At 35.2% G+C, this 19,105-nt stretch overlaps 1 protein-coding gene across 1 annotated transcript in view; it reads right to left on the bottom strand.

The window, feature by feature from the left end:
- Positions 1-19,105, bottom strand: part of EML5 (echinoderm microtubule associated protein like 5) — a 115,672-nt gene that overhangs the window by 37,989 nt on the left and 58,578 nt on the right. Inside the window, 12 exon segments of the mRNA XM_017813864.1 lie at positions 1,716-1,730; positions 3,321-3,447; positions 5,106-5,307; positions 6,158-6,334; positions 7,149-7,237; positions 8,508-8,639; positions 9,458-9,610; positions 11,404-11,545; positions 13,238-13,365; positions 14,331-14,442; positions 15,506-15,708; positions 17,601-17,701. Coding sequence (XP_017669353.1) covers positions 1,716-1,730; positions 3,321-3,447; positions 5,106-5,307; positions 6,158-6,334; positions 7,149-7,237; positions 8,508-8,639; positions 9,458-9,610; positions 11,404-11,545; positions 13,238-13,365; positions 14,331-14,442; positions 15,506-15,708; positions 17,601-17,701 — 1,581 coding nt within the window.

Genomic DNA, 19,105 nt, shown 5'->3' with positions numbered 1-19,105 from the left:
ACGGACAACCGTGGAGGACAACACATTGGAGCAGGGGGATGCCTGAAGGAGTTTGTGACCCCATAGGAAGACTGTGCTGGAGCAGGCTCCTGGCAGGACCTGTGTCCCCATGGAGAGAGGAGCCCACACACTGGAGCTGGTTTGCTGGCAGGACTTGTGACCCTGTGGGGGTCATGCTACTGCAGTCAGTTCCTGAAGGACTGCATCCCATGCAAAGGACTCATGCTGGATCCACTGCAGCCCATGAGAAGGACGCACATTGGAGAAGTTCATGGAGGACTATCTTCCATGGGAGGGACCTCACGCTGGAGCAGGGGAAGAGCGTGAGGAGTCCTTCCCCTGAGGAGGAAGGAGTGGCAGCGACAACGGGTGAACTGACTGCAACCCCCATTCCCTGTCCCCCTGTGCTGCTGTGGGAGGAGGAGGTAGAGAACTCAGAAGTAAAGTTAAGCTCTGGAAGATGGGAGGAGTGGGGGTAAGGTGTTTTAAGGTTTAGTTTTTTTACTGATTAGACTGGTAACAAATTCAAATAATTTCCCCAAGTTGAATCTGTTTTGCCTGTGACAGTAATCGGTGAGTGATCTGTCCTTGTCCTTTTTTCCACCCACAAGCCTTTGGTTATATTTTTTCTCACCAGTCCAACTGAGGAAGTAAGTGATAGAGCAGCTTTCATGGGCACCTGGCATTCAGTCAGGGTCAAAGCAAAACTCTGTATAAGTTAACATGCTCTGAAAACTTACACAGAAACAAAGACTTTACAGATGCACTTTTTTTTTCAAAAGCCTAAAAACAGAATTAATTTGATAGAGGTTGCTAGTGGTCTGTTTTAAAATTTAGATGAAGACAGCAGCTTTCTTGATTATGTCAAGTTGTCTTTAAGAAGGATACACAGAATTTAACACAATTGTATCATCTGGCACCACAGGTATGTGACTTCATTGAAACAGAGTCCAGGTAGGTATGAGAGGGCTTCTCCTTTCTTAATCAGTGTAGGTCCAAGTGGCCTGGCACTTCAGTCTACAAGCCTGAAGGGTGGCCTACAGCCTAAGGATTTGTTGTGCTACAAATGTAAGAGCATGTTTTTAAGTTTGCATATATTCTAAATAGAGTATGTGCAAAAGCTCATAACCTAATGCAGGCACCTAAGCTAGAGACTCCCATATGAACACTATGTGGACCCAGCAGCTCTGATCCTCAAGTAGTATAGCACATTGGTAAAATGCTGCAGCCAAGGCAATAATTTTCCTCTCGTTCCTGAAGCTTTATTAACTCCAACACAATGCTGCAGACATGGTGATACTGCTCAAACAGTCACTTCAGGCATCTCTGCAACATGCTCACTGCACTCTCTATTCCATGTTGGACCTCTACAAAAACACTGTAATACAGTCTTACAGAAGTCCACAAGCAGTTAGGCAAGCTCTGAGTCCGGCTACCGAAGTCAAGCTGTTCCTTAGTCATTCCAAAGTATTGAGGAAAGGAGGATGAGGTTTGAACACCTCCTCCTGAATACTCTATGTAGTGTTCACTCATGTCAACTCAGACTGAGAACTGGATGGATTTTTTTGATCCTTCTCTCTTTTCTACCCATTAACGAGATACTATTTAATAGTAAAGAGATAAATCCTTCACTTCTATTTCAAAGTCCAATTACTTTCCTACGCAGTTTGTTATTAAAATGCATTTAATCCTGGACTTTGTGTAAATAAACTTACCTTACTACCCCCTGCCTTCATAGGAAGCAAAAGGAAAGAGTAATAAAAATAAAATAAAAATTAATATCTATGACAGTAGACTAAAACATTTACCAATCTTATACAATATTAACTTTAGCAGAACAGAAATTAAAATATATACAGTAACCATAACCTGGTTTTACTCTTTACGAAAAACTTTTCTCTGAAGTTTTAGGGCCCCAGACTTTTAATAATGCAATCAATGGAATTCTTTCATTAACTTTTATGCATTCTGAATCAGAACTTAATTACCTTACTACAGAATTAATTCTCTTTTAATATTTTATTTGAAACTGAAAACCACAACTCACTCAGCTTCCAGAAACAATTCTTGAAAGAAACACAAGAGGTTTACAATTTCATTTAAAAAAAAAAATCTTTAATCATAGCTTTCATACCATGCACATTATTTCTTTTTGATTTCCACATCAAATAATCTAATTAAAAAAGAGAAAGACCATTTCTCATTATAAATGCAAGACAGGGAACCATGGGATTATACACAGGCATCCCACTCCCTCCTTCAGTAACACAATTTAAAAACAAAATAAACACAAAAAACTCCCACAACCTCAAATTGCATTTCTCAACAAGTGTATCACAGATGTGTCCAGCTTCACTGTGGAAAGAGCCATGAGCATCATAACAGAACTCCTCACATTGCTGCAGGAAATTTCCAATCTGCTATTTCACTATATCGTTACATCTAATTATACTGTGTTGTTTTCCTTACTTCCCTCTCTTTAATATTAGCATTCCTCAATTGCCATGTTAGGAATCCCTCTTTCCTTCTCCCTCACATATACTGTCCACATCTATTTTGCTGACAACAAACAACAACTTTCAGAGTCCTGTGCTCGGTTGCAGATTCTACAACAGCTAATGTTCTAGTGGTTATAAATTGTTTTTCTATTTCACATCTATTTTACCTTCTGTTCTTATTCTACTCTGCTCCTCACCCATTCACTTCTAAAGCATATAATAGTGAACCAAGCAATACAGCTGACACTGCAAAGCAAGCAACTTCATTTTCCAAGACTCATTAACAGAAAATGCAGAACCACTGTAGACAGAAGGTACAAGTTATGTGGAGATAGAAGCAGTGCAACAAGCAATTAGAGCTGAATTTGTCAGAGTATTTTGTTGGCCGAACCAAGAAAGAGAGCTGTGTTTCATGAAAAAGATTGTACAGGCTAATGCCTATGATGCCATCACTAGATACCATTTAGTATTTAAGTTTCAAAAAGAACATATTCTTAAACACCAGCAAATAAATCAATTATCTCAAGAAGCTCCCCAAACATAAAAATATACATACACCATTTGTAGTCTTTTGTGTTCTCTGAAAAATATATACAGCCTAGTCCTTCAGTAAGAATTTTCTTTTTCTTTCCTCCAAAGAAATGTTCAGACTCTTTTTATACATATCCTTTTAAGTTAAGAATTATATACTTCACTATAATTTTGTTTTACTATTATTATCTTTTCAGATTGATTTCTTGGCTAGAATTGTAATTTAGTAATTACCTTTCATCTAAGATTGGCTCCTTTTGTTGCAGATGAGGCTTATAATTTAGTAATTACCTTTCATCTAAGGTTGGCTCCTTTTGTTGCAGATGAGGCTTAATTCCAAACATTGGTCTAATGTTTGTTGATAAGGCTTTGATGGTGTAATTAATTTCATTTTCCCTTGTTACATCACTGTCATAACCTAACAAAACCAGAGTGAACAGTATCAAACCAAACTAAGGTACCAGAAAAAAAAATTAAATCATAATTTGTGCAGATTTCAACAATGTACTGGATTACAAAAACAATTATAGCATCTATTATTAGTAACATAAATACACAACAGAAAGAAAGCAGCTGGTAATCACGAACATTGTTAATAAAAGGTATTCTAAGAAAAAAATTCCGTACAATATCTTCGTCAAAAAAATAATTAAAGAGTTCAAAGCTATCCCATTTCTGCTTGGTTGGCCTTAACTAGGATCACTAACAAAGGACCTCACTACCTGACACATGCTCTTAAGGTCTGTAAGATTTGGTACCTGGTTGTTCTCAGTTCCAGGATCCATCCATTACGATGGAATCTATAGGTCTGCACAGGGTTCCTACACAATGCTTAGGGATAGTCAGGTATATCAAGGTGATGTTTACTATGGTAAACATGGCAAAAAAGCTAAATAGTGACAGGGTTGTTACTCACCCACCATTATTTATTTTTTTAAGATAGAGACTTCTAGCACCAACACTGTGAATAGTTCTTAACTCTAACTGAAATTAATAGGACATGACCAAGAGAAACTTTTGTGGAAAAGATGTCGGTGTCTTTTCTTATAAAGCTTCACAGATCTGTCTCTTCTAGAGTACTTTCAAACACATAGCTTAAGAGGGTTCTGTGTAAGAGCCTAAGGAAGGTTATAGGGCTAAGATGTGCTAACAGGTCACAGACAGAAGCTGAACAAAACCTCTGAAAATTGCAATTTTTGACTTAGAAAGTTAAAGCTGACAAGTCCTCCTGTAGGCAATTAAATTACTTTGTGGACATATTCTTCAAAAATTTTAAGAAGAAAGACAGTGAATAAAAACTCTTCTCCAATTAATGTTTACTATGTCTCTGATATTTAAAGTGTTTCTTTGGTCATTTAGCAGATTTTAATGAAAACTGAAGATAATTTATTACATAGAACTATTTAAAGAGTAGCAGTGATAGTTTGAAAGTGCTTGAAGACTGAGGAATTGACACGGAGTAAAAACTGCGCTTGGCAGAAGAGAAAACAAGTTTGGAGGCTCATGAACCCTTGGAAGTATAACATGAAAAGGAGAACACTAAGTATGGCAAAACCAGCAGAAATTTACTACAAAATGTAATTAATACTTTATAACTATTGATTTTATGATCTCGCAATAGATTGTTCCATTTATCAACATCAGTCTACCTCAGTCTACTACGCTTCCATGTTATGGAAAAAGATGCTATAACATCAAGATAACTGTGATCTCACGTTACACAGATTAATATATAGTATATATATTAGTATAATTCCTTTAGAATTGGTGCCTAAATCTAAACTGTGATGATTCTATTTTTATAGACATTGACACAAATTTTTTTCTTTTAAAGAGTCTATTTATATACTCTAACTCAAAGCAGCAGTAAGTCAAACATTTCGATCATTTTCTTGTCAGCAGTTTAACAGTCCTTTCCCCAAAAAGAAATTTTATTTAACATTTTTGAAGACTCTTCACAACTTACAATCAAAACAATCTATAAAATGATTATTTCCAAATTAGCAGTTTTCCATTAATAAAATAAAGTCTTCTTGAAATAGCATAATCCAGCTAGTTCTATAAATTATTACTCACCTCCATCTTCTTCAGAATCTAGATCAGACTCTTCACTGTCACACTGCCTGCTATCCCGATGTCCTTCCATCTCATAAGTCCACAGCATTAAAGAGGTGTCTGCTCCTCCAACAGTGACCAACAAACTGTCGTCGTAGGTCCAACGGACATTTGTTACATGGGTACTGTGAGCAACATACCTCTTAAATTTTCCAAACTTTCCCTTAGAAGGGAAAAAGAAAGGCAAGGATCAAATTTAACCAGTTTGCTAGACAAAACTGAAATGAGTTGCCAGTGCACAATGACATGTCTTAACTTTTTTACAGTTCATGCTTCAGCTGTTTTTCATTTCATATGATTGTATCACATGATTTGCCAAGTCCCTCTCCTATAGCAACTTCATGAAATTGTTAACCATATCTCCATAGCAAGCATGCAAGAATTAGTTTATAAACAGATTCCAGCAATTAACACTGGATCACTTTTCCTAAGAGAGATGATAACTGATTTAGAATAAAATTCACATTGAATATGTTGAGTCAGTATTTGTGCATTGTTACCATCCTTATCATGGCAACATTTCAAAATTGAAGACATATTTACTACTAAATAAACAGGAAATCTAGAAAGGTTCTGGAAGAGTAGTAAAAATATAATGTGCTTCTGTAATGGCTTTTCTATGATGCATGGTTAAATAATATTAAAGCTCTTCATCTTACAAAAAAATTACTGAGGTTGAACAGAATGAAGGTCCTTAAATTCATGACAGAAATGTAAGTGAGCAAGAGATGTTCATTGTTTTCCAAAGCATTCCCATTACTACAGTTTTCCTGTGCATTTGCCACTGTCAGCAGCAAGACACTGCATGAGATGGCTCTATAGTCTCACCTGGAATGGTTATTCTTACCACCTGCAAGTTTAATGCACTGCAAACTGCGATGTAATACTGAATGCCTTTCTTTGATCATAGGGAGAAGAATATAAAAGCACTATTTTGTTCTGAGTGATTTCACTGTTTTGAAAGGGCAGATTTATTAATTAATGTTCACCATAAACAGCTGAAAATTACTTACTTTAGCAGGGTATCGGAACAGTTTCACAAACCCAAAATCATCTCCTGTGGCTAATACTTTACTATCACTAGTGAGGCATGAAGCAGTTACATCTGTGACTTCACCAATTATTGGCCAAATTCCTTCACAGCAAGAGCCCAAAACGCTTGTCCATGATGCCCAGCCAATCTTTTCTACCTGCAAAAACAACCCATTTGAGATAGAGTATGCATCTTCCCAGGCATTTTTCTTCCATATCTGATTTCAAGTAAAAGTCCTTGCACTGAAAGATACATCATGACTGAAAGATATGATGTTTTAACATGTTAATCACTTATTTTCTTATTATTCAGCATTTTATTTGAGATCTGTAATTTTACCTCTATTAACTTTAAGTTCCAAAACCTAAAGAAATATTTTAAAAATTTTTACCTTACCTGCCCTTCCAGGCTAAAGGAAAAAAATTATATATTCTAATACTGCCTCTCATTCTCATGGAAAATATTATTTGAAAATTATCCATTTTTGCTCTCTGCCCTATGACAAGGCTCTATCTCTGAGAAAACAAAACATTATAGCTACAATATACTACCCTTGCCTTTATGTAGTATGCGTACTATATTGCATTGTTATGTAAAGAGAGACATGATGTTTTCCACAGCAAGATTAGGGCAAACTAATCTGCAATTTTCAAAGGTGTTTAGGTACCAGAAAAGGCACACAGAAGTCTAGTGAGATTTTCATGACTAAGTCAGCCAAATGTCTGTTACTTAACAGAAGAGACAAATGTGATATCCCCTATGTATTTTATTGGTCTGGTTACATTATCTAATTGAACAGGCTAAAACAATGAATAAAGGCGAGCAAATGCTGAAACAGAAGCTTTTTCAACAGATCAGTTAAAAATTATAGTTTTATACATTGTTTGCTCTTATGTATGTTTCATACCCTCTTATGGCTGTTTCATAACTCTAATTTACAAACAAGTTAGAAAGCCAGTACAGTTCCTTACCTCCAAAGTAGGAATTGTCTGTTTTTTCCCACGAGGGGCTTCAAAAAACAACTGCTCTTTAGCACCAGTGTTGACCTGCAAGAGTTTCCCTATAAAACATATTACATATTGTATGTTAACATTAAATAGAAGATTCCATTTTACAGAAGAAAAAAAAAAGGTTATTTTGAGATCTTTGTTGCTAACAGCACTACATAAATTATTTTGGAAAAAGTTGCATACATAAATAATGGATCTGGAAGTATGGTCTTCTGAAGAGATCTAGGTCGTCTGATCCCTTAAATTCACAACCCTTTTTCCTCTCTTTGAAAAATGTAATCATGCATCACTTTTCTCTCCTTTTTATGGTTGTCCCATCAGATGGTAGACAAAATGTCTATGATAAAACTTGTCTGTGATAACTGGTTGATGATGCATGTGCCCTTGGGATGGCAAAGCACATATGCTGCCTGGCCAATGGCTGCTTCCAAGCAGGTGATTCCTGCTTGCCTTAATACTACTTCATTTCTGAGGGAAATTTTCACCAATGTCCTCTTCCTCCTTTCAAAATTCTCTGAGAAAGTTAATTCTTAACACTCTTTCAAATTAAATCAGACTGTTTCAAAAGTCACTATACAGAGGAATAAGAATAGGAACTAATAGATTCACAATTGCACAGCCTTGGTTTTGAATGCAACAGGACTAAATCTAGCATTTAAATTAATCATCTACTAATACCCAGGAAGACTGGAAAACCAGTCTTTCTGCTATATTTAATAAAAAGGATACATATTCCTGACCTACAGACACAACCATATTATGCAGTATATTATTAAAGAAGTAAAACCATAGAATCATAGAATGCTTTGGGTTGGAAGGGACCCTAGAGATCATCTAGTTCCATCCCCCCCACCACTACACCAGGTTGCTCAGAGCCCAATCCAGCCTGGCCTTGACCACCTTCAGAGATGGGGCATCTGCAAGGTCTCTGGGCAGCCGGTTCCAGTGTCTCACCACTTACAGTAAGGAATTTCTTCCTGATATCTAATCTAAACCTACCCTCCTTCAGTTTAAGGCCATTCCTCCTTGTTCTATTACTACATGCCCTTGTGAAGTCAAACAATAAACAGGAAAGATTTAAAAAGAAATCCAAACTAAATTATAGAAATAAAACTAATTTACTTCAAATTGCGCAACTCCTAAATATATAAGTAGTAGTAAAAATCATGGTTTTAATATTTATTCAGATGCTATGAACATATTCATAAACTGAAGAAACAAATCTGTCAGTGATACCACAAATTCATATTGTAGATGTACTGTATGTAGTCTATAATGTAATCAGTCTCACAGTACATTTTTACAATGAATGCTACTTACCTCTTATGTCCCAGTCCATGTGCGTGATATAGCTGGAGGCTCCCTTGCAGATTCCTACTCGTTTACTACTCATTACATTGTAAATATCTACAAAGTTGTCACAGGATGCCACAGCTAAGTACTTTCCAGCCCCTAAAACAACATCAGTACAAACACAAAACATTTTCAAAAATTGTATTGCTCTGTAAATTAAACACAAGTACATTCTAAAATTTAGCTATATGCAACCCAGAATTCTTTGAAATCGGCTTGCTAATTTATACATATTTCTCAATAAACTGATGTTCATATCACGTAATCAAAATTAGGATGAAATATACAACTATTATATCATTACATTTTCAAATAATAAAAACCATTTGATGCAATTTTAAACGTTTATTGCATTCAGAGAGTGGTAAGGCTTAGGGAACCAGAACATAGTGGTACGTGAGAATTGGTATCAGTAATTTGCATCAAATTTCTCCTAGAGATAAGTATTTTAACTGAAGTAAGCCATCCATTTGAATTCTTAAATAAGAGCTATTCTGTTGGGAAAAAACCCTCACTCAGTGGGAGTGCTAAGCACCGTAGAGAATAAAATAAGAAAACAGAAGTCGCTGAAACTTTCTGATACGTCAATTGCCAACATTCTCATTAGCTAACAGTAACTGATGCAGCTCATAAAGTGGAACCCTTGGGACCTAGGGAGGCTGCTGGATGGTCATAATTTAAAACTGACTGCTGCATTCAGGAGGTTACTATGAGCAAACTTACTCCAACAATCTCATCCTTAAATGAGCAACAGAGGACTTCACCACCAGTGTTTTTCAAAATGATAGTATTAGTTTTGCTGACCTATTTATTACATGTTAAAAGGTACTACAAATCCCTACTACTTTTAAAAGGTGATAAAGCTCATTTGAACAACCTCAATATGAAAATCTTCATTTTAAAAAAATCGTACTTACCAGGAGAAAATCGGATCTCTGAAATAACATCTTTTCTGTGCTGGAAAGAGACCAGATCCTCCAGGGTATCCGCATTAACTATCAAAAAACTTCCATCATTGAGACCAACGGCTAATGCTTTTCCATCAGGAGAAAAGCAGCAACATCTGCCTCCTACAAGGAATACAGAAATGGCATTCAGGTTCAATTTACAGTGCATTATCCTTCTTTTAGATCTATTTTTCCATTAGGAAAACTATTCTTATAGTACAAAACTTCCAAGGATGTTTTCCTGATGCTGCCAAGACAATTTCCAAACTGCACTAGCACACAGAAGCTATTGGCAAACCAACAGGTACACAGTCCAGAAAACTAAATTAAATTTATTTGCATATTAATTGACATATGTTCTACATTAGTAATACAGATTAAACACTACTGTCTGCATATTTTTAGTTTGCTCTTTTTCCTAGTATCTGGCACTGGTTGGTTGTTACCATTTGCTTTGGTAAGGAGAGCACAGCCAGAAAAGGTCTTCTGGACTCCCAGAATCCACTCATTTGCTATCGCAAATGCTAAGTCACTAAGTCATAAAATCCTTCCAATAAACATGTCAAGTGTCATTTGAAAAGCAGTTTAATTTCCAATCTAAATTTATATATAGTCAGTTTACGTAGACTTTGTTTTCATGCCAGAATTTTCCATTACCATAAATATTTTCCCTTACTATTTGTTTCTCTGATTAACTTGTAGATAGCAGTACTTCATTTAGATGGCTCCACCACAAAGCTCCTCATTCATTATCCTGTAGCTCTTCTCCATCCTCAACTTTTAGTTTAATTTCATTCAGCTGAACACAGATGAGAAGTGTATACCAAAAATATCCTGAGTTGTGTCTTGTAAATTACATGAATATTCCAATATGTCTTGGGACATGTAATTGTCATCCTGCAATTAGTTACAACATCCTGAGCTTTCTGCTCCTTAGTTATCCCTGAGCTATGCAGAAATTTTTCTTTAATTGATCTTACATTTTTTAATTATCAAATATTATTTCAATTCTGCAGCCAATTCAATTTTATTTCATTACTGTAGTCTGCAGAAGTATCCATCTCTTTCTATATAGTACACAGGAACTTTTTAATATTGACAAAGCATCTCGAAATGTGTCTTCTCAGCAAATAAAGTCATCACAGACTTATTCTTTTTTTGCCAAAAGTACTCTTAAAAATATTAAGAAATATGAGCTTTAAGACTTATGCAGAGTTTGCCTACTAGAAACTTTCTTGTTTAATCTCTGCTTGTGGTAGCTCATGTCTCTTCTTACATTTACTTTATCATCTAAATAATCTTCAACTAAGCTTCCTACTATGTTAGAATCAAACTGCATTGCTGAATGCCAAACAGATAAAACCTATTGTATTCCTTTGTCTATTGTATTCCTTTGTCTAGCAAACCATATATATCATTACAAGATTGTTAAAGCCAGTCTGGTCTAAGCCTAAAAAAAGTCACCTTATATGATGTCACTAACAACAGACTTTCCATCTGTCAAAATAGAATTTAGTTATATAGTAAACAACGAGTAAAAATTTTATGATTGTTCTCTTCCTTGACATTCATGATTCTTCTAACATTCACAAAGAAGGGAATTTCAACATTACATCTAAGATTTATTCCAAAAATTTCTAGCTTTGAAGTCCCTCATTTTGCAATACTATAAGCAATGTAGCATTTATATAATTGGCTCAACTTAAATATGTTACAATTGCAAATAATCTCCAGAACAGTACTACACAGAATTTTTTCTGTACAGATTCATTAGCTTCACATAACTCCTGAAGATAGCATTAATAAAATACTTTGAGCAAAGAAAGGAATTTATTCAGTCCCGCTTTTGAAAGATTCATAAAGTTTGTAAATGTCAACTGAATCAGTTAAATATTTTTTTATACTAAGCATCTTACCCTTTTTCAATTTGCGAACAGCTAACATACAATGGCTAGGAGATAAATCCCATATTCTTAAGGTTTTGTCATCACTTACAGTGGCACAAATAGGTAAATGAGGATGAGTAGCTAGACCCCAAACTTCCCCCTCCATGTGACCCTGAAAAAACACAATCAGATTACTTTTTATTTTAAATTGAAATATGAAATAATACATTTAAGGAAGTTTTTAAAAAAGAGAGAGAACATGCATATCTTTAGAAGATAATGAATATCTTAATAGAAATACACAACACCTGAGAAAATTATAGTAATTAGTACTACAGAAAACTGTTCCTGAGAAATAATCCTCACGCACACCTATATCAATGACACGGACAGTAGGACTGAGTGAATCCTCAGCTAGTTGCTGATGACACCAAGCTGTGTGATGTGAAGTGATCAACATGCTGGAGGAGAAGAGATGCAATCCAGAAGGACCTTGACAGGTGTAACAGGTAGACCCATGCAATGAAGCTCAACAAGGCCAAGGCAAGGTCCTGCACGTGGCTCAGGGCAATCCCAAGCACAAATACAGGCTGGGCAGAGAATGGACTGAGAGCAGTCCTGAGGAGAAGGACTTGGGGATTTGGAGGACAAGAAGTTGGACAAGAGCCAGCAATGTGCACTTGCAGCCCAGAAAGGCTGTGATCTGGGCTGCAACAAAAGAAATGTGACCAGCAGGTCAGGGGAGGTGATTCTGCCTCTCTACTCCACTCTGGTGAGACTCCAGTACTGCGTCTGGCTCTGGAGTCCTCAGCATGAGAAAGACAGGGACCTGCTGGTCTGCATCCAGAGGAGGGCCACAGAAATGGTCAGAGGCCTCAAGCACCTCTCCTATGAAGAAAGGCTGAGAGAGTAGGGGTTGTTCAGCCTGGAGAAGAGAGGGCTCTTAGGAAATCTTATCGAACCCTCTCAGTACTTAAAGGGGGCTTATGAAAAGATGAGGTCACTTTTTTAGGGCCTGTAGCTACAGGCCAAGGGGTAATGGTTTAAAACTAAGAGGATATATTCTGACTAGATATAAGGAAGAAATTTTTTATGATGAGGGTGGTGAAACACTGGGAGAGGTTGCCTAGAGAGATGACAGATGCCCCACGCCTGGAAGCATCCAAGGTGAGATTGGATGGGGCTCTTAACAATCTGATCTATTTGAAGATGTCCTTGATTACTGCAGGGGGTTTGGACAAGATGACCTTTAAAGGTCCCTTCCAACAAATTATTCTATGAATTAGATTTTTTTCTTTGCCTTAGATTCTAATATTTTCTTTAAACAAAACTAGTTCTTTATCTATTGCACTGGCCACTCAGAATGGAGATAATGCAGAGTTTCTTTAACTTGGAAAGAAAATCATAGATTGATACAATGTAAAAACCTGCTTTGTAGACAGGCTTAAGAAATGCAGCTGTTTGGTACGGCAAAGAAGACTGAAACGTTTTTTACATAATTACAAATAAATCTAATAACAACCTCAAGGAGACAACCTTTAAAAATAATAGCAGTAATTAGGACTCAGAAAAAGTTAATAAAGAATTCAGTGGAAGATCCACTGTTTCACACACTTCTTTTTTTTTTTTAAACAGAAATTTGATCTCTGTCTGTTTGAAAGGATGAACTCATTGAACAAAATAGTAAATGAAATCCTATCTCTATTTTGCTCATTGAAAAGTCATAATGGTCTAGCCTAACTAGAAGTGATGGTAACTCATTAACTTCATTAGTAATTAAAGTCTTTGTTATTTCATAGGTTTTTACTTGAAAAATAAAATTAGGTTTGTGGTATGAAATATTTGACTGATATTTAATATATACCTGAACCAGCAGAGTTATTGGTCCACTTTTATCCACCTCCAATATTTCACCATTCTTTGTGCCCACTAAAATATGACCATGTCCTAATGATATGGCACGTATAGAAGGATTATCTTCTAAGAGGAGACCTAGAACATAAAAATGTTGGAAGACCAGAGACTCTCAAGTATGCCTTAAGGAGGGTTTCTCACACATACGCACATTACAGACTCACTGTAGAAAAAGATACTCAGTAGTAAACAATAAAAACATATTCCTGCATGGAACAGCTTACATGTTTGGACTCCTTTGAGAGTATTGAGCAATACATCAAGAAGTTTAATCAGCCTGACTGGCAATCTTAGTGAAAAAATGGGCATGTTTCAACTACACTACTAAATTGCTAGCATTTATGGTAACCTCAAATCTAGCTTTTTGTAAAATGGCTATGAGAATAAGATACCCTGGAGTACAATGTTTTCATTAAAAAGTATTTATATTCATGATGTTTGAAAATCAAGTCATATACATTAGAACTCAGCAAACATAATTTTTATTAAGGGGATGGAAGAGAAATGGCTATCCGAAATGATAAATAGGGGAAACAGTAAATTAGCACTAAGATCAAGAATGAATCATAGAAATAGGAAAAATAGAAATGAAAATGTTAATTAATTATTTCAAAAGTCATTTGCATTTACAGAAAATTAAGTACCAATACCTTAAAAAACCACAAATCTAAATTCCTTCCCTTCTCCAAAACAAAAAAGATTGGATAAGAGATTTCATACTCAGAATCATAAGAAACACAATAGGCTTTTTTGGTTGCAACTTTAATTAAAAAAAAAATCCCCTGGGTGATAAGAAACTCAAAGCTTAATTAATTTAGGCTGATAATAAGGCAAATATTATGATCTGCACCCATCAAATGTGCAAACAGACGCAACAACATACGATTCCATCCCAAGAGAAAAACAACATATTTACAATCAGTAACGCTCAAAAAAACCATTTCAGTATTCACTATGTCAAATGTGAATTTCTTCCTACTGAGGAAAGCAATTCCACAAAGTTTTCTAAAGAAAGTATTTTAAACAGAATAAAAGTCTGTTACCTTTAGACCCAGGGGCCAAAGCAGCCCTTTTGATGGCATAGGTTTTGAGACAACGTTCAAAAGTATCATCCCAGAGAGCTACTACCCCATCCTTTCCTCCAGTGACAAATCCCTGGGGGGGGAAGAAAAAAAAGAAATAAATAATCAAAAATTATAATCCTTTACTATCTTTCCGTAATTTTTCAGTGATTTCTGCAAATACTGAAAATGGACTATATACAACACTGTAATACACAGGGCAGATGAAAAGAACAGGAGCAACAAAATGATTGATTTCTCCTCCTGATGAAAGCAGCACAATTCTGTACAGTCAATGTACAGAGGCTGTATGCTTCTACCATTCTAGAAAATAAATTTAATCAACATACTATGAAGTGTTATTCCTGATATTTAGCCTACATGTCCCTTTGGTATTTCACCTCATTACTCCAAACCAAACTTAGTACCACTCACAGAAATTTGATCAGTGCTTAAATGTTTCAAATACACGCATATTTGTGCCATTCTGTCTTTAAAAATTATTTACAAGTATTTAATGAAGCAACAGGTATACATAATATTGAAATCATTAGTACTTCCCTTTAGAGTATTTAGTTCTGAGTATGAATAACACATGCATTGTTCAACACTACTATACTGACATTCAAATATTAGGAGGTGGAGTGCCTTGGTCTAACCTAACAAAACACAAACACATACATAAGTTCAAATATACAAGTAATCTAACTGGAACACTCATTCACATTTAAGCACATGCTTAAAGGTTTTGCTGAGTTAAAAAGAAGCTGAGAATCAGGAGAAGTACTTAATGATTTACAGATTGAATGCTTCTATGAGTAGACAGTAATTACAGCACAAAATAGTAGAAGTATGATCTTCCTTTCTCACAAGCTCACATATTCCATTAAACTTACAGATCTTAAATCAGTTACTTTTTTTTTTAGTAAGGGGTTATGAAAATTACTGAATAAGATGTCACTGGACCACCAGGAATTTGAGAAACAACTTTTACATAACAGAAGTAAGAGACATGCATAAAACACTATTTTGAATCTGAACCCCACAAGGCTTTTCTGTAATGGAAATAAGGACATGGATTCCTGAGGTTGGGAAAGGTCTAGCTTTATCATAGACTTCTTTGTCCAGACATAAAAAAACAACAAGTGTTTATTTACTTTTTCCAATGCGTGCATGCTGAACACAGGACCATCATGTGCTTTGACAGTTTTTATGAGAAACACATCTCTCCAAATACACACATCCCCCGTGGAAGTTCCAGAGAACGCCATCTCTTCAGTCCAGCCATATACTGCACACATCATTGTATCAGTTCTTCCCAATGCACCTATGCAGCCCTTTCTCCCAATTAGTCCTCCGCCTGGTTCAGACCAAAAACAAGTTATCAGATATTTGCTTAGAATTGTTTTCCAGAAACTATACAACCTTGCCCAGAGCAACAGGTCCTTTTCTTCTGGTCCACACATGCTGTCCAAACAATTGAGCCTGAGAAGAGTTCTCACAAAATAAAATTTTTATATTATTTGGCAACTTTCATTAAAAAAAATCCTTACTTTTAACTCACTACTTGAATCTGAATTTGAATGTATTACACACATATACCTACATAGACATATGGAGACACAGTGCATTTGTAAACTTGCATCTGAACAAAAAACCTAACATCTCCCACACATAGTTCATAGAAATTTGGAATGAATTAACCAGAAAGAAAAAAAAAATTAAACCTTTACATCCCACCCTTTTCATTATATGTTTTCAGTGAGAGGATTTCTCATTTTATTTTAGAGGTTTACTTATATTGCCCTCTGGATAATAGAAATGTTACAGATATATAAATTTTATATTTTTTTCATATCTAAAATAATTTGACAAGTATAACACATAGGAACTTCTGGCTAGAAAGTCAGATTTATATCGTTACAATCCTCAGAGAAATTTCTTGTGGTGTAACACAGAAGCCCCTCAGGATCTGACACTTCATGTTGAGAGGCAAAGTCTCAGAACCTCTCTGCCTTAGCACTGATGACGACTTATTCCAAAGCACATATTTCAGTGTCACTTCTCACATCAAGTGCACCTGTTCCACTGCAGCTTCCAGAAACCTGGCATTTGTTAAGGTACACCAATACTCTGCTCCTCACACTGACACTGCTAAGTGCATTTCACGGTGACTGCCTTGCCAGTGTTCCACTGGAGTTTTGCACAGATGGGCTGCTGCATCAGGGGAATTTGATTTCTGCTGACTGAGCAATGCCAGAGACAAAACTACCATTTTCAACAATTTCCTTTCTTTATTCAAAATCACCATCTCCAAGCTTTTAGCATAGTTATGATTTCTTTCTAAAGAATTTATAATAACTCATTCAGTAAATATTCTGAGACACTTTGTTCTTTCTATAGATAGCAAGCTCATTTGTCAAAATCAATAATTTATATAGACATCAACAGCTTGCTCTCAGGCAATCTTGATTAATTTTTGTTGGAGCCAGAATTGGGAAAACCAGTGTAATTTTTTTTGTCAGAGGATTTTCTCTCCATGATTAATCTTTGTCAGGACTTCTGTGAGTTGATGTACATAAATTCTGCATGAATAATTAGAACGTGCTTAGTAGAAAAGCTAGTCTTCTGTAGCACGTCTTTAGATACAATTTCAGATTTGAAACAATATTGAAACAATATTGAAACAATGAAGTTCAAACAATATCAGGGAATGGATTTTTCACTGTTGAAAATTTCTCAAGCAGAAATAGCCAGCTGCTTTACCTTGGGTTTTAATTGTCAAGTTCAACAGAAGTGTCTAGACAAACAGCTCTCAACTGGCAGATGTATCATCTTCAAGTACTTTGTCTGAATTTTGTATGTGAATTTTTTATAACCTTAAATTTATTTATACTTGTGCCTCTTCATAGAGGATGTGCTGTAAAGGTCCTTCTACCAAAAACTGTTCTATGATTCTAGAGCAGCTCTGTAACCTTTTCAGTTATGCTATATTATTACTAGATATAAAATCAGACAGTAGAAAATCCAGGGTCTTTTCTACTTATGTACCTCTAGCTCCAGTGCAAATTGATCTTAAAACAAATTCCCACTACTGCCATAATGCCAATTAACATTATTACTGCTAGGGCAAAGCAAACTGACATATACAGAGAAAGGAGTTGCCTTTAATACATTAAACATGCAGTAAAGAGATGCAATAGTTATACTTTAAGTAACAGAAAATACTGTAATTCTGAAAAGTGTCCTTACCTGCTCTACGCCAGAATTTCATGTGTTTAATTCCGACTGTAATCAATTTATCAGACATGTAAGGATTAATCTTAACAACAAAAATCTTATCTTTGCTTCCCCTGAAATGCAAAGTAAAATAATTTAAATAAAAATATAACTATTAATATTTTTAAACAGGCTTTGGTTTGTGGGTTTTTGTCTTAATGTATGCCTGTTCTATATTGCTAACATTTACTTTCAAATCATTAATAATAGTTTACTATGAGAAGGAAGAAAGCCAAAGAACCAACATACTGAGTTCCATTCTATTTTCATTACCTTTCAGTCTCCAAAGCAGGTGAGCAATTATGTTGCTTCAGAGATGCACTAGGATGCATTTTCTTTGCAAAAGAAAATATATTTGCATTAAGTTTAGGTATATGGCATTTAGATCTCTGACAGCTGATAATGAAACTTAAAGAAGTAAAGTTGTAAACCTTGTTTCAATGTCTCTTTTTTTGAAAACATCTTTTAATAGATTTTTTTATGTTTATGTTTTTTGTTTTTGTTAGAATAAAACATATGGTGCTATTACATTTCTTAAATGGAAATTTCAGCTGTTTCTAAAAACATTAAAACCTCGTTTTAGATTTCTTACTAAGCTTCTATAAAACTAATGTCTTGCTTCAGTCCTATAGCTTGAAAAACAGCTTTCAACTATGTTTGCTATTTATGGAAAGAAATGCTTGCTAGTGGTTTTTTCTTTCTTTAAAATGCAGAAGAACCTCCAATCCTTAATTTTTGCTCCTCATTCAAAAGTGGCAAAAATATTTTATTTTCTGTTGTTTCAAACCATGGAATGAACTAGTGCAGAAAGCAAGAAACACTTTCTTTCCAAACTCTGTCATCTTCAAAGTACAGATGCTGCTCTCAAAAATTCCAATCAATTCCTTTGTGTGGGTAGGAGAAATTTAAAAAAAAAAAACAAAGCCACCCAAACCTGAAAGTGAAAATATCAGGTGAAAGACTGACAAATGAGTCTCCAGAGAAGCCAAGCTAACTGGGCTTCTGAAAAATAATTGAGAAAGGAGTACTCTTCTTTATCTACATCATGTATTCAGAATTTTCATTCCTCAGTGGGTAAGAAATTCAACGCATGTTTAAAAATAAAATGATAGTAAACGTCACTAAAGATTAATAATGACCTTAATGGATAAACAGGAAGTTGACACTTCTTAAATTGTATCTGCAGAGAGTAATAAATCTCTTTTAAATCTACATAGAACAACATCTAGAGTACACAAACTGAATCCAGACAGAATGCGGGAAAACTCTCTCACATTACTGCTCTATTTAAAGCAATAGATCCTTAAAAAAACCAAAGTTGGAGGTTTCAAAAACACTACTCAAAAATAGAAATAATATTCTATCTTGTAGATTAAAACTCTATTTAATAAACAGATATTAAATAATCTTCGCAGACACAAAGAAACTTTCAAAATGTTTAACCTTTGGAAGTTATTTAGTCTATTTTCCTGCTCCAA

This window comes from Lepidothrix coronata, unplaced genomic scaffold (genome assembly GCF_001604755.1).
Source record: "Lepidothrix coronata isolate B3197 unplaced genomic scaffold, Lepidothrix_coronata-1.0 Scaffold43, whole genome shotgun sequence".
Classification (NCBI taxonomy): domain Eukaryota; kingdom Metazoa; phylum Chordata; class Aves; order Passeriformes; family Pipridae; genus Lepidothrix; species Lepidothrix coronata.
The sequence above is the reverse complement of the archived record's forward strand: the minus strand, read 5'-3'. Positions and strand labels throughout refer to the sequence as shown.